The sequence below is a fragment of the Thermobia domestica genome, chromosome 8, assembly GCF_964235325.1.
Source record: "Thermobia domestica chromosome 8, izTheDome1.hap1.1, whole genome shotgun sequence".
In the NCBI taxonomy this organism is placed as follows: Eukaryota; Metazoa; Arthropoda; class Insecta; order Zygentoma; family Lepismatidae; genus Thermobia; species Thermobia domestica.
The window spans coordinates 18,672,038-18,685,575 of NC_137461.1; the positions used below are offsets into that span (position 1 = coordinate 18,672,038).

General features: G+C 33.1%; 1 protein-coding gene across 1 annotated transcript in view; it reads right to left on the minus strand.

Moving 5' to 3' along the window:
• Positions 1–4,067, minus strand: part of LOC145691892 (uncharacterized) — a 38,757-nt gene extending 34,690 nt beyond the window's left edge. Inside the window, exon 1 of the mRNA XM_081767198.1 lies at positions 3,665–4,067. Within this exon, the coding sequence (XP_081623324.1) occupies positions 3,665–4,067 (403 nt within the window). The remainder of the gene's footprint in view (positions 1–3,664) is intronic.
• Positions 4,068–13,538: the final 9,471 nt, after the last annotated feature.

Consider the following 13,538-nt stretch of genomic DNA (forward strand, 5'->3'; position numbering starts at 1 on the left):
GCATTTCTATGTCTCAAACATATAACTTCGTAAATTTAGGTGGTTCCACTTATCCTCGCCAATGGGTAGAAATTGTAAAAGTATTCATATTACATGTGGTCAGTTATTAACATATTGTATCTTCTTTCATGAAGCTTTATTACCTTATATAGTTATATAATTGAGTACAAGGATCAATTCTCTTTCATAAGACGTACGTACATTGATGCACTCTTTTTAAATTTTCGAGAGGGTTTCATAGGATTAAACCTTAGAATTGGGCATTGTAAAAATATTGGTAATTTTTTCTAGGAATCGAATATATGTTTCTGTAAATTTGTCATTAGTTATGTTTTCTGTATAATGTGTAAATTTTGAATATTGTACTACAAGATTCCTGACATTCAAACAAACATTTTGTTTTCAATTAGTAAATGAATTTTAAAATTAAAAATTTCAACCAAAAATTTTTCAAACTAAAATTTTTTAAACAAAAAAATTGAAAATAAAAATTTTGAAAAGAAATTCATACTGTAAATAATGCCAACCTGAAAAGTTATAAAACCCCATCTCTACAGTCAAAATGTCCCATTTTGCTTTTTGATTATAATACAAGGTAATAATACAACTAATAATAAAATGTGTAATGAACGTATTCGACCTTCTATTAATATAAAATAATTTGTGTCTAAGTATTTCTTATTCGAAAGAAGTTTCTTTTATTGTCAGAAATGCAGTATGTCCTTCACGCCGCTGTGTCATCACCTCATACTGAGTCTAACGATGCTAGAAAAATGTCATTTTGCACAAATTTTGTGCGGAAAATTTTGGAAGTTGGCTGTTTCACTTTTGATATTTTACTTTCTTTCTTTCATTTGTTTCTCTTTTGATCTCTTTCTCTCTCTTGTTCATTATTTTACTTTACCAGAGCACAATCTTTGTTCCTTGCCCTTGGTGATTGATTTTTGATTATCGTACACTCCACAATCCACTTCCTCAGTAGTAAGAACTTTCAAGATAAAACAAATAGCTCTGGTTAAAATTTGAGAAGTAACACCAACTTCACGCTCTTTGATTACTCATTACCTAGGTATATCTGTTTTTCACCCCTAGAGCATTTTGTTGGCGTGGATTTTGTATATACAAAAATGCCATATATATATTTCAAATTTCGACGAAAATTCCCTTTATCACTTTCGGAAAAATTAATATCAAGAAATTCTACTAAATGGGATTTTCCCCCATAAGTTGGCATCACTGATCTTAGGGTTATTTCTGCAAGTGGAAGGAAGCCACATACCGAGTAGGTTTGCAACCTGTTCTGAATTTGGCAAGACAATTTTCCAACGTACCGAATTACCCCTAAGGATGACGAATTATGTGTCAGGACGTCAAATATCTCAAGATATGCACTTCCACTTACAAAATATACGAGTGATGTGTGTAAATATCGAACAAAGATGTGTACCTATATTTAGATATCCATATGGTTCTATATCTAAACTTTTTCGCGTTGGCAGTGAAATCAACACCAATAATATCATTCTTAGTTAGTATAAGCTCAACGGTTTATAACTTCATTTCAACTAACAGCCAACGAGTTGATACTACGATTTTTCTGTTTCGTGTGTTTTCGGTTTAAGTTTTCAATGCAATTTTGATTTACCGATGTGCATTTTTGTATTCTTCTTAATATATTGTACCATGTACAAATTTTAGCATAGCGAATCACGGATTTGCACGTGTTCATTAAGCGTGTTGCGCTTTATGCTTAGCGAAAGGTGGCAACCCTATGTCCAAGTTTCATTGTATTCGAACAAGTATTGTGGAAATTATCACGAAACAGACGAACAGATACACAAATACCAATCGAGTCGAATAGTAGAAATAAGCTTCACTAACACTTGCTTTGATTATTGGGATTTCTATAAAAGTGTATAAGATATAAACAGTAGCTATGATTGGGTGTGAACACTAGAAGGGAGGCAAAAAATTTGCCATTAATGAGGAGAGATGTGATTAAATAATGGTGTGGAGGCAAAAACTGGGAGAATTGCCCTACCATACTCCCCTAATCGCCGCCACTGATATTGGGACCGAGTAGGAGCATAAATAAATGCTTATGTTTATGTAACAATTGCCTTTTCTGCCCTGGCGAATATTGAAATGTGTTGATCTGCACACAGTACTCAATACTTTTGATGAGTGTTTCTTCCAGACATGTTTTTTCTTTGGGGGGGAGACACTGACCCCCGAAGCTCTTAGAGTGCACCCCCGGAGGATACCAAAATAATATGTCTATAATATAGTAATAAATAGACAAGTACCAGCAGTGTGACCCCGGAATTCTAAATGTGCCCCCCTCCCCCGGAACATTTTTTCTGAAAGAAACACTGCTTGTGTTGCTGAGCCCGGTAAAAGAGAGTAAGAGTTTTTAAAGTTGAAGGTTTTTATCACTTTACTCTTCACCAATTACAATTCCAAACAATTCTTAAGACACATATCATAAATTATACGCTATATTTCATGAAAATAGATATTTTTCTACGAAATATGCTCTTGTCGTTGGTGTTTTTGCCTATGAATAATTTCTATTCCAAACAAGAGAATAATTACAAGTATCAAACAAAATACACCCTATGATGCTTAATAAAAATTGGAAACTTTTTATGAAGTTTCTCACCGAACTTTCTTTCTTTCTTTCTTTTTTTTTTAATTGGGAGGAGTAAATTTACACTCCCATTCTTGTTTTATTTCACTTCAAAGTACTAGAGATGATTGGAAAGTCTCGGAGAAAACGTACACCATGTATGAAAATTGAATTGCCATCACCTTATTTGAAAATTGATAAAATTGCTAATTTCGTATTCGCAATAATTGTAATATAAAATGATATAAAGAGTGCCCCATGAAGAGCACAACTTTTGAAATGCCCGCAATTTATGTTCTAGTAAGTGGTAGCACTGAACGTTACACAATTTTCATCTGTTGTCTTTGTGGTTAGTAGTCACGAAACGCCGAATAGCGCTTGATCGTCATCTGTTTTTGTACGGGTAAAAATGGAGCACTAATCATATTTGCAATAAGTTTTCACTATGAGAAGACGCTCCATTCCTACCCCTATAGAAAACAGATGACGATCAAGCGCTATTCGGCGTTTCGTGACTACTAACAAGGATCTTATAAAATAGAGGATCTGCCCTTAGAATAAAATCTTGAAGCCATACGTCACAGTTTCGCCACCCCTACTCTGCCCACGCCGCCCAATAGGATCGCAATGTTTTGAGCCAACAAACATGAGGGAAACGAAAGTAGCCAATCAGACGATGTCGGAAACGAGAGTAGCCAATCAGACGTGCCGATGCTCGGTTGTTTTTTGGTTTCATTATTTAATAGGATGAAGATATATATGGGACAGATCCTCTATTTTATAAGATCCTTGACTACTAACCACAAAGACAACAGATGAAAATCGTGTAACATTCAGTGCTGCCAACTTACTAGAACAGAAATGGTGGACATTTTAAAAGTTGTGATCTTTATGGGACACCCTTTATTTTCAACTTCATTTACAATGAAAATAAAGTATCTAATTTCAGAAAGTTTGTATGTTGTGTGGAATAATTGGTTCAATAATGAACAAATAAATAAATGAATAATTAATTAAATAAAACAATAGACTTACCTGTAAGTTTAGATTTGAGAAATGGTCTTTGACTGCATATTGTAACAACGGGTAATGTTTCATATGGTACGTACTCGTAGATTACTTGAGAACTAACTTCCGGATCATATATCAAACTATTTGTAATAGTAATAATATGTATAAATAAAATAACGGCAAATGTTACAATGATGAAAGTCCAGCATAACTTTGCTATCAAGTTACTGCTTGCTTCCAGATGGCCAAAACCATGACACGAGGTACTGCTACAAAAAGCTGAGAAGTTGCTGAAATGCCCAGAGCCATGATCATCTGCAATATTTTTATCTGTCGATTTTTGCGGCTGTTGTTGTAGCCGTACCTTGTTACTGGCATTACTTAATTTGTGTGCTGTATAGTGGGCTAGATCTCCTACGCGATACATTTCAGTTCGTTGTAAATTTATTACTGAAGTTTCTCGGCTTCAAATATATTAGCAAAAATTAGCTATGTATTTAAAAAAAATAATATTGACTCGCCAGTGATCTAATGCATTGTTTACGAGAAATTATGTGCAACTGTGATGAGATAGTTAGTATGGTTTATTCTGGCACGATCTTAGTGGTTTGTCTTTCCACCTTTAGTAATTGTTCCGGTCTATATCATTTCTAAAAAATATAGTTTCTTGAGGTTAGTGTAGTTGCATTCTGTATAAATTTCATTTCCTTGTCCAGTTATGTTCAAAATAAATCCAATATCTGTTTCCTTTTGAACACCTATGTATTTACCCTTAGAATCACAGGTGGATTTTGCAGCATGCGTAAACGAATATATTCGTGTCTTGAAAGTATTTATTGTAGACCAACGCACCAGTGGGCTACATTTCACAAAAGGATCTAGTTACTAATACGTATGTAAAACTGTCAAAATCAAAATATTTAAGATAGTAACAAAATCATGTCTACAAATAACTTGTAAGAGTTTTCTAGTGTCCCTCTTTCATAATATTTCGCAACTTGAAAAAAAGGTCTTGTCATCTTGAAAGTTATGTGGAACGAGAATGCACTTGTGAATACAAAAGTTTCTAAAACGACGATCGAGCACCATTCTTGAAGATATATATATATTTAATTTTTCTATTATCGACACATCGTCCAGACTTTTGTTAAGACGAAGCAAGTTGGTACTGTGGACGTCATGAAAGCTTACTTACTGTGTCTAATTTAAGCGATAATGTTTTATATTTAAAGTAGATGTATTGATATTCTTTTTAAAAGTCGCAGCTAATGATAAACACGGGAGAATTCACTACGCCATACACATTATTTTAGAGAATGCAAATAGAGACTCAAGTATAGCAAATATATGTAAAATCGGAAACTTCTTCCATAACTATAGATAATATTTTTTTTGAAAGATACCGACTGAAGCAATACGGTATGTGATATAAGCAATATGCCCAATTACGCTATGATATTATTTCCTCGTATACTTAGCTACTCGTAGTTTCAAATTAGAGTATAATTAAACTGGTGAGTTGTGTTCATTCTACAGATGATTTCGTCAAATTGTCAAAATCTGAACTTGATACCTCCTTTAAAATATTGACGCCAGTGAATTCCTATTATTACGACAAATCCTATGGAAATGCTGTGTTTTATTGTTTTATAAATAGAAACCAACGAAATGCAATATTTTCTGATCAGTTCACTGTTATTAGTGTTGAGATATTGGGAGCAAAAACACGATTAGCTCATCACAAATATAATAAAGTTTCGTCTATTATTCACATACTACTCCAGTTTGTGCTTAAATACGTGCATCCTGTAGTATTTCCTTGTATCTGTAGCTTTATCAACGTTATTATCATGTGATATATTGTTGATGTAAAGGAAAATTTTCACTGGTACCTTTTTCGTTGAAGTTAGCAATTTAGATTAACATCAGAAGACAATGAAAAGCACTCTTTGCTGCCTATATTTCCTCAGGGGAGTACGTGAAAAGTTCGTATTGTTTTGCTATAATTGTTTACCTATATGATACGGATCTTGAACATGCATGTCTAAAGTACACACAAAAGAGAAACATATATCGTTCACCGACTAGCAAATTATCACACATGAAAAGGTATGCAAATATCAGTATCGAATTTCTGATGTAAAGAATACAGTAAAATAATAATGTAATGTTTACTGCTTTATTTGCAGAATATGAGTAATTACGTACGTTAGGTTTTGTAATTTGCATGTAGGTATGTAGTTCATTGATCTGTTGGACACACGTGTAAAAATTGCTTGTTCTGATATTAGTAATGATAGATGAAAGTGTATGCATTCTAAGAACATTGTTTCTTGTTTGGTAATATACAATTTTGGAGATAATAAGATATTTGGACAGGAAACTTAACGTATTATATATGAATAACACTGGCTGGCCTGCTTCTCATCCGATACTTAATAGAAACTAGTATTTTCCTCCTTGTCTCCAGACAGACGCACTTACAATACACATGAGGTTGGTTCATTGATTTAGAATTAACGTCTGTTTCAGTATCTGGACCTACAACTTAACGTAAGCTTCAACTCAATTAGGCCCCACTGGGAACTGAACCCAGTCTTCCAACTTCGAACGCGAATTTTACCCATATATCCACGAGAGAGCTCTGAAAATTGCAATGACATAGTTGGAAGGACTCCTATTGCGAAATATCCTGGTTTGATCCCAGGCTAAACTACGTGTGTCTGTGGCGGGCAATTTCTTTCCCCTTTGTCATTCAACTAATTCTTCCAAAACTATTCACTTTTATGCATCATCAGTCTCTTTGAGCCTTCACGATATAACCCCAAGACTTAAAATAAGGATTTCATTTTTATTTTCTTTGTTGTTTCCTATATTGGTATTAATTCTAGGAATCTCAAGAAGGAGATCTCTCTTCCAACCCAAACATTTTTTTAGTGATTAAAATGAGACCTAATATTGTCAAGATATTGTGCTATTTCAGCTGTTCGCTATTTATGACAATTTGGACAATATTCTGACGTAGACCAAAAAAATCTTATATTACAATCAAGGAATCCCCCTTGGGAGTACATAGAAAGAACAATATCGTTAAGAGTGTTAGTAGTAGAAAATGGATCGATCTGGGCCAACCTAGCTCATACTAGAACAACTCACAAGCCCCTGGGAAATTGACCACCGTACACCGTGAGCCCACGGTCTTTTACGACCTCCATTTTAGGGGTGAATTTATTCCCTTTTATGAGCACTTTTTAGGGGGTGTATTCGTTCTCTTTTACGAGCACATTTTTAGGGGGTGAACTCGTTCCCTTTTATGAGCACTTTTCCAACCCCTATGTTAATTACGAACACATAGAAGAGAAGATAACACATAACACTACGTAACACACAGCAGAACAGATAACACATAAGAGTACATAACATAACAAGGGTGTACTCGTTCTCTTTTATGAACATATTTTTCAACCCCTATTTTAACATAGCAGAAATTACACTGACACTACGTAACACACAACAGAACAGATAACACATAAGAGTACGTAACATAACAAGGGTGAACTCGTTCCCTTTTATGAGCATATTTTTCAACCCCTATTTTAACATAGCAGAAATTACACTGACACTACGTAACACACAGCAGAACAGATAACACATAAGAGTACGTAACATAACAAGGGTGAACTCGTTACACTGACACTACGTAACACACAGCAGAACAGATAACACATAAGAGTACGTAACATAACAAGGGTGAACTCGTTTCCTTTTATGAGCATATTTTTCAACCCCTATTTTAACATAGCAGAAATTACACTGAGACTATGAACACACAGCAGAACAGATAATACATAGCACAGCTAATAAAAGAACATGGCTTATTTTTCAACCCCTATTTTAACATAGCAGAAATTACACTGAGACTATGAACACATAGCAGAGCATAAGACTACGTAACACACAAGGGTGGACTCGTTCTCTTTTATGAGCATATTTTTCAATCCTTACGAACACATAGCAGAGGTGTATTCGTTTTCAACCCCTTAGCATAAGACTATGCAACATAGCAGTTACGAACACATAGTAGAGCAGATAACAAACACAACAACCTCCATTTTAGGGGTGAATTTATTCCCTTTTATGAGCATATTTTCCAACCCCTATTTCAACATGACAGAGACTACGAAACATGGCGGACATAGCACAGGGGGTGTATTCATTTTCTCCACCCCTAATTGAACATAGCAGAAATTACACTGAGACTACGTAACACACAAAAACCTCCATTTTAACGGGTGTACTCGTTCTCTTTTATAATTACTTTTCCAACCCCTATTTTACCATAGCAGATTTTTCAACCCCTATTTTAAGACAATGAATACCTATGTAACATAGCGATTCGATACGCTCTTTGAACCGATTTGGATGAAACTCGGCATATGGGGGTTTTCGACCATGCTGAGTACGAATATCATACTTATTTTTACCTGGGTCCTATAGTATATGTGGCATACGCCCTTTCTATGACAATTTTAACCAATTTGGGTGAAACTCAGAATATAGGGGTTTTCGGACATGCTGATTACGAATATTATATTTATTTTTATCTGGGTCTTATAGTTTATGTGGGATACGCCCTTTGTATGACAATTTTAACCGATTTGGATGAAACTCGGTATATGAGGGTTTTCGGACATGCTGATTACAAATATCATACCTATTTTTATCTAGGTCTGATAGTTTATGTGGGATACGCCCTTTGTATGACACTTAAAAGCTAATAACTCGAAAACGGAGTTAAATATCAAAGTGGTGTGGTGTATCCACATTTAGCAATAGGTCATCAGATACTACAAGTTCCAAAATTAGTGGTCATCGAGGTCAATGGTCAAAATACTTAAAACCTAATAACTCGAAAACGGAGCCAAATATTGAGGTGCTGTTTCCAAATCTAGTAATTGGTCATCAGGTACTACAAGTTTCAAAATTAGTGGTCATCGAGGTCAAAGGTCAAAATACTTAAAACCCAATAACTCGAAAACGAAGCAACGTATTGAGGTGGTGTTTTCACATTTAGTAATTGATCATCAACTAGCACAAGTTCCAAAAATAATGACCATTGAGGTCAAAGGTCAACATACTTAAAACCCAATAACTCGAAAACGGAGCCACACATTGAAGTGCTGTTTCCCCATTTAGTAACTGGTAATCAACTACTACAAGTTCCAAAATACTGATCATCGAGGTCAAAGGTCAACATACTTAAAACCCAATAACTCGAAAACGGAGCCACACATTGAAGTGCTGTTTCCACATTTAGTAACTGGTTATCAACTACTACAAGTTCCAAAATAATGATTATCGAGGTCAAAGGTCAACATACTTAAAACCTAATAACACGAAAACTGAGCCACATATTGAGGTGCTGTTTCCACATTTAGTAATAGTTCATCAATCACTGCAAGTTCCAAAATAATGACCATCGAGAGCTTGTAAACGGAGCAACGGATAAATTTTGTACAAAGCAGAAAAAGGGAAGGAGGAATAAATTTGAGTGGCTTATTCAATTTTGTACCAACGATAAATGCCATTTTAACTAGCTGAGAATTATATGTCTTCTTGTACTAATTAAATAAACGAAGGAATATTGTACCAATGAGAAATGTCATTTTTTCTAGACCATGTTCTAATATTTAAACAAACGAAGGGGTGAATTTGAGTGACCTATTCAATTTTGCACCAACGAGAAATAATTGCGTATTTTAAACAAACAATCGGATAAATTTAACCGGCTCAGAAGTTCAATACTATTTTGTACTCTTGAGTGAGCTTTCCAATTTTGTAGCAAGAAGGACCATTTTTTAAACTAACTCAGAATTTCATTTCATTTTGTAATACTCAAATTTGGATGGAGTGTTTAGTTTTGTACGAACCAGAAACATTTGATTGGATTATTTCCTTATGTACCAACTGGAAAAAGTGAAGGGCCATTATTCAAATAAACGAAGGAATACCAACTAGGAAAAAAGAAGTGAAGTATGAATAAAATTTAGGTGGACTATTTTCTTTTGTACCAACTGGAAAAGAGAAGAAGAGCTACTTTAACTAGCTCATTATGTACTGTTTAAAGAAACGAAAATTGACTATTTAACTAGCTCAGAATTTATGTAAGAATAATTTCGATGTTCTTCTTTTTATACCAACGAGAAAAAATGAACTAGCTGAATATTTAAATATACGAAAGAATAAATTTAAGTGACATATTCAATTTTGTACCAATGAGAAATGGCATTTTTAACTGGTTCAGAATTTTACTACTCAAATAAACAATGGAATATTTAGTTTTGTACCACCGAGAAAAACAAAGAAATTGCACCATTTTGAAGTATTCAAATAAACAAAGGACTTATAATTTGTGTCAACACAAAATCAATTAAACGAAGTAATGCATTTGAGTGAGCTATTTAATTTGAAAAACCGAAGCAGGATCATCTTATACCATTTTGTATTATTTCAACAAACAAAGGAATAAATTTATATTAACCAGAAAAAGCAAAAAAAAGGACCATTTTAACTAGCTGCGAATTTTATATTATTTTAAACTAGTCTAATAAACGAAGGCATAAATATGAGTGAGCTATTTAGCTTTGTACGAACCAGAAAAAAGTGAAGAAGACCCATTTTAACTAACTGAGAATTTCTGTGCCTTTTTGTACTATTTAAACAAACGATGAGATAAATTTGAGTGACCTGTTTTTTGTACTAACCAGAAAAATCGAAGGTCAAAGTACTAACCAGAAAAATCGAATACCTTTATACTAGCCCAATGAACGAAAGAACAAATTTGGGTGTTCTACTTTTTTATACCAAACAAAGAAGAACCATTTTAACTTGCTGAGTATTTTATACCATTTTGTACTACTCAAATAAACGAAAGAAAAAACGAAAAAAAGACCAATTTAACTACCTCAGAATTTATATACTTTTTGTTTAGGTGTCCTACTTTTTGTACCAGCGTGAAATGCCATTTTAACCAGCTCAATAGTATTCAAATAATCAAAAAACCGAAGAAGGATCATTTTAACTAGCTCAGAATTTCTGTACTTTTGTGCCATTCAAACAAATGAAAAAACTAAATTTGGATGGAGTATTATTTTTTTGTGCCAAGCAGAAAAAGGAAAGGCGAAGAAGGATCATTTTATACCTTTATGTGCTATTTAAATAAACGAAGGAATAAATTTGAGTGATCTATTCAATTTTATACCAATCAGAAGAAAAGCAAAGAAGGGCCATTTTAACTAGCTGAGTATTTTTGTGCTACACAAATCACCAAATGAATAAATTTTAGTGACCTATTCAATTTGGTATCAACAAGAAATACCATTTTAAATAACTCAGTATCTTATACCTTTTTGTGCTATTTAAATAAACGAAGAAAGCGAAGGAGGTCCAATCTAGCTAACTCAGAATTTTATACCATTTTGTACTAATCAAATAAACGAAGGAATAAATTTTTGTGACCTATTCAGTTTTGAAAACAAGCAGGAAAAGAAAAGAATTAACATTTTGTACTAATCAAATAACCATATTAACTAACTCAAAGAAACGAAAGAATAAATTTTGAGTGGCTTAAGCAAAGAAGATCAATTTGTACCTTTTGTGCTATTAAAACTGAGTGACCTATTCAGTAGAAAAAATTTTGTTTGCAATTAAAAAAAACGGAGAAGGTCTATTTTATGTACATTCTGTACTACTCAAATTCTACTTTCTGTACCAACCAGAGGAAAACAAAGAAATACCATATTCTGCTACTCAAACAAACGACGGAATAAGCTCAGAATTTCTATACCTTTTTGTGTTATTCAAATAAACGAAGGAATAAATTTGTGTGACCTATTCACTTTTATAGCAAGCCCCTTTTAGTTTTATACCAACCATGAAGGTCCATTATACCATTTGTATTACTCTATTTCATTTTTGTAACAATCAGAAGAAAACAGCTCAGAATTTTATACCTTTGTGGTGTTACATTTTGTATATTTTTGTGTCATCCAGAGAACAATTTAAATTGACTCTCACTGACAATTCAGTTGCCCAAGTCCAATGTTTGTAATATTACAATACTATTTTACTAATTGATCCATTTAACAGTTCAAGTTCTTCTATTTTTACACAATCAAATGCATATGCTACGGTGGGCTCAGTGTTCATTTACAGAATTAAATAATTGTTTATCTTTCTCTAAGAACATTTCTACTATTTTGTTGATATAATAATCACACTCTGTAATGTATTCATATACCAGATTAAATTTTTTCTCCAAAGTATAAGTGTTCTTAATATTACAACCTTTAAAATGCTTCTTTATATAAAGTTTATAGATTTTCTCACTCATTTCACATTTAATTAAGATCGTCCACACCTTTTGCAATAATTCGTAATCATACTGCAGCAAACAGTTGTGATCTTTTTCATTCTCATTATGTTTAGAACATGCTTCACATAATAATACTGAATTTGGTGTATACTCATTAAATAATTGTATAACACATGTATGACTAATACTTTCACCAGTACACTCGCACTCATTAGCTTCCAGTTCAAAACAGGTAATATTTGAAACACTGTCATCATCACTTTCCGGGAGTATTTCATCATTATATCTATTATAGCGTCTAAAATAATACACTTCTTCTATTTCTTGTGTTGGATATATGATTCTCACTTTATCACGTAATTCATCTGGCAAATCGGGGTCAGACGGCTGGATTAACAGTATAGGTTTCTCGTTTTCACGCTGAATTTCTTTTTCTCTAGGTGAAACATAAGCAATTTCCATGCTAGTCATTTTTCTACTCTTCAGCAAAAGCAAATCAAGTGTGATACATCTATTTATATACCTACAATAAAAGCATTCTATGCATTCTCCGTGTTTAATAATATGTATCAAGCAATATAAAACATCATGATGTATGTTCTATTATTTTCCAAATATACTCTATAAACTTATATTCCATTATAATAAAATACATAAATGCAAAAATATATATTTGAAGTTTCATATAATTTACCTTAGACGAGGAAAAAAGTTTTAAAAAATAATTGAATCGTTGAGCAATACGCAGTATCTTAGGACTCTCACTATACTAGCAATACAAATGTTAGGTAACGCATTCGTAACGTTGTTTAAATATCTGCAGCACTCTTTATAGATGGTATGAAACATGGAAATTTGAAAACTTCTATTACTTTGATATAATCTCTTCTGCTGATTCAAAATGGTCAAGTATGCTCTTTCTTCTTTTTTCTTTAGTACGCAAATTGCTATGTAGTCTGTTCTACACAATTATGACTCAACTCTGGTTTGTTAAATCTCACGTTCAATATTTTATGAGCCTTCCTTAGTGACGGGAGAGTCAATTTAAATTGTTCTCTGGATGACACAAAAATATACAAAATGTAACACCACAAAGGTATAAAATTCTGAGCTGTTTTCTTCTGATTGTTACAAAAATGAAATAGAGTAATACAAATGGTATAATGGACCTTCATGGTTGGTATAAAACTAAAAGGGGCTTGCTATAAAAGTGAATAGGTCACACAAATTTATTCCTTCGTTTATTTGAATAACACAAAAAGGTATAGAAATTCTGAGCTTATTCCGTCGTTTGTTTGAGTAGCAGAATATGGTATTTCTTTGTTTTCCTCTGGTTGGTACAGAAAGTAGAATTTGAGTAGTACAAAATGTACATAAAATAGACCTTCTCCGTTTTTTTTAATTGCAAACAAAATTTTTTCTACTGAATAGGTCACTCAGTTTTAATAGCACAAAAGGTACAAATTGATCTTCTTTGCTTAAGCCACTCAAAATTTATTCTTTCGTTTCTTTGAGTTAGTTAAT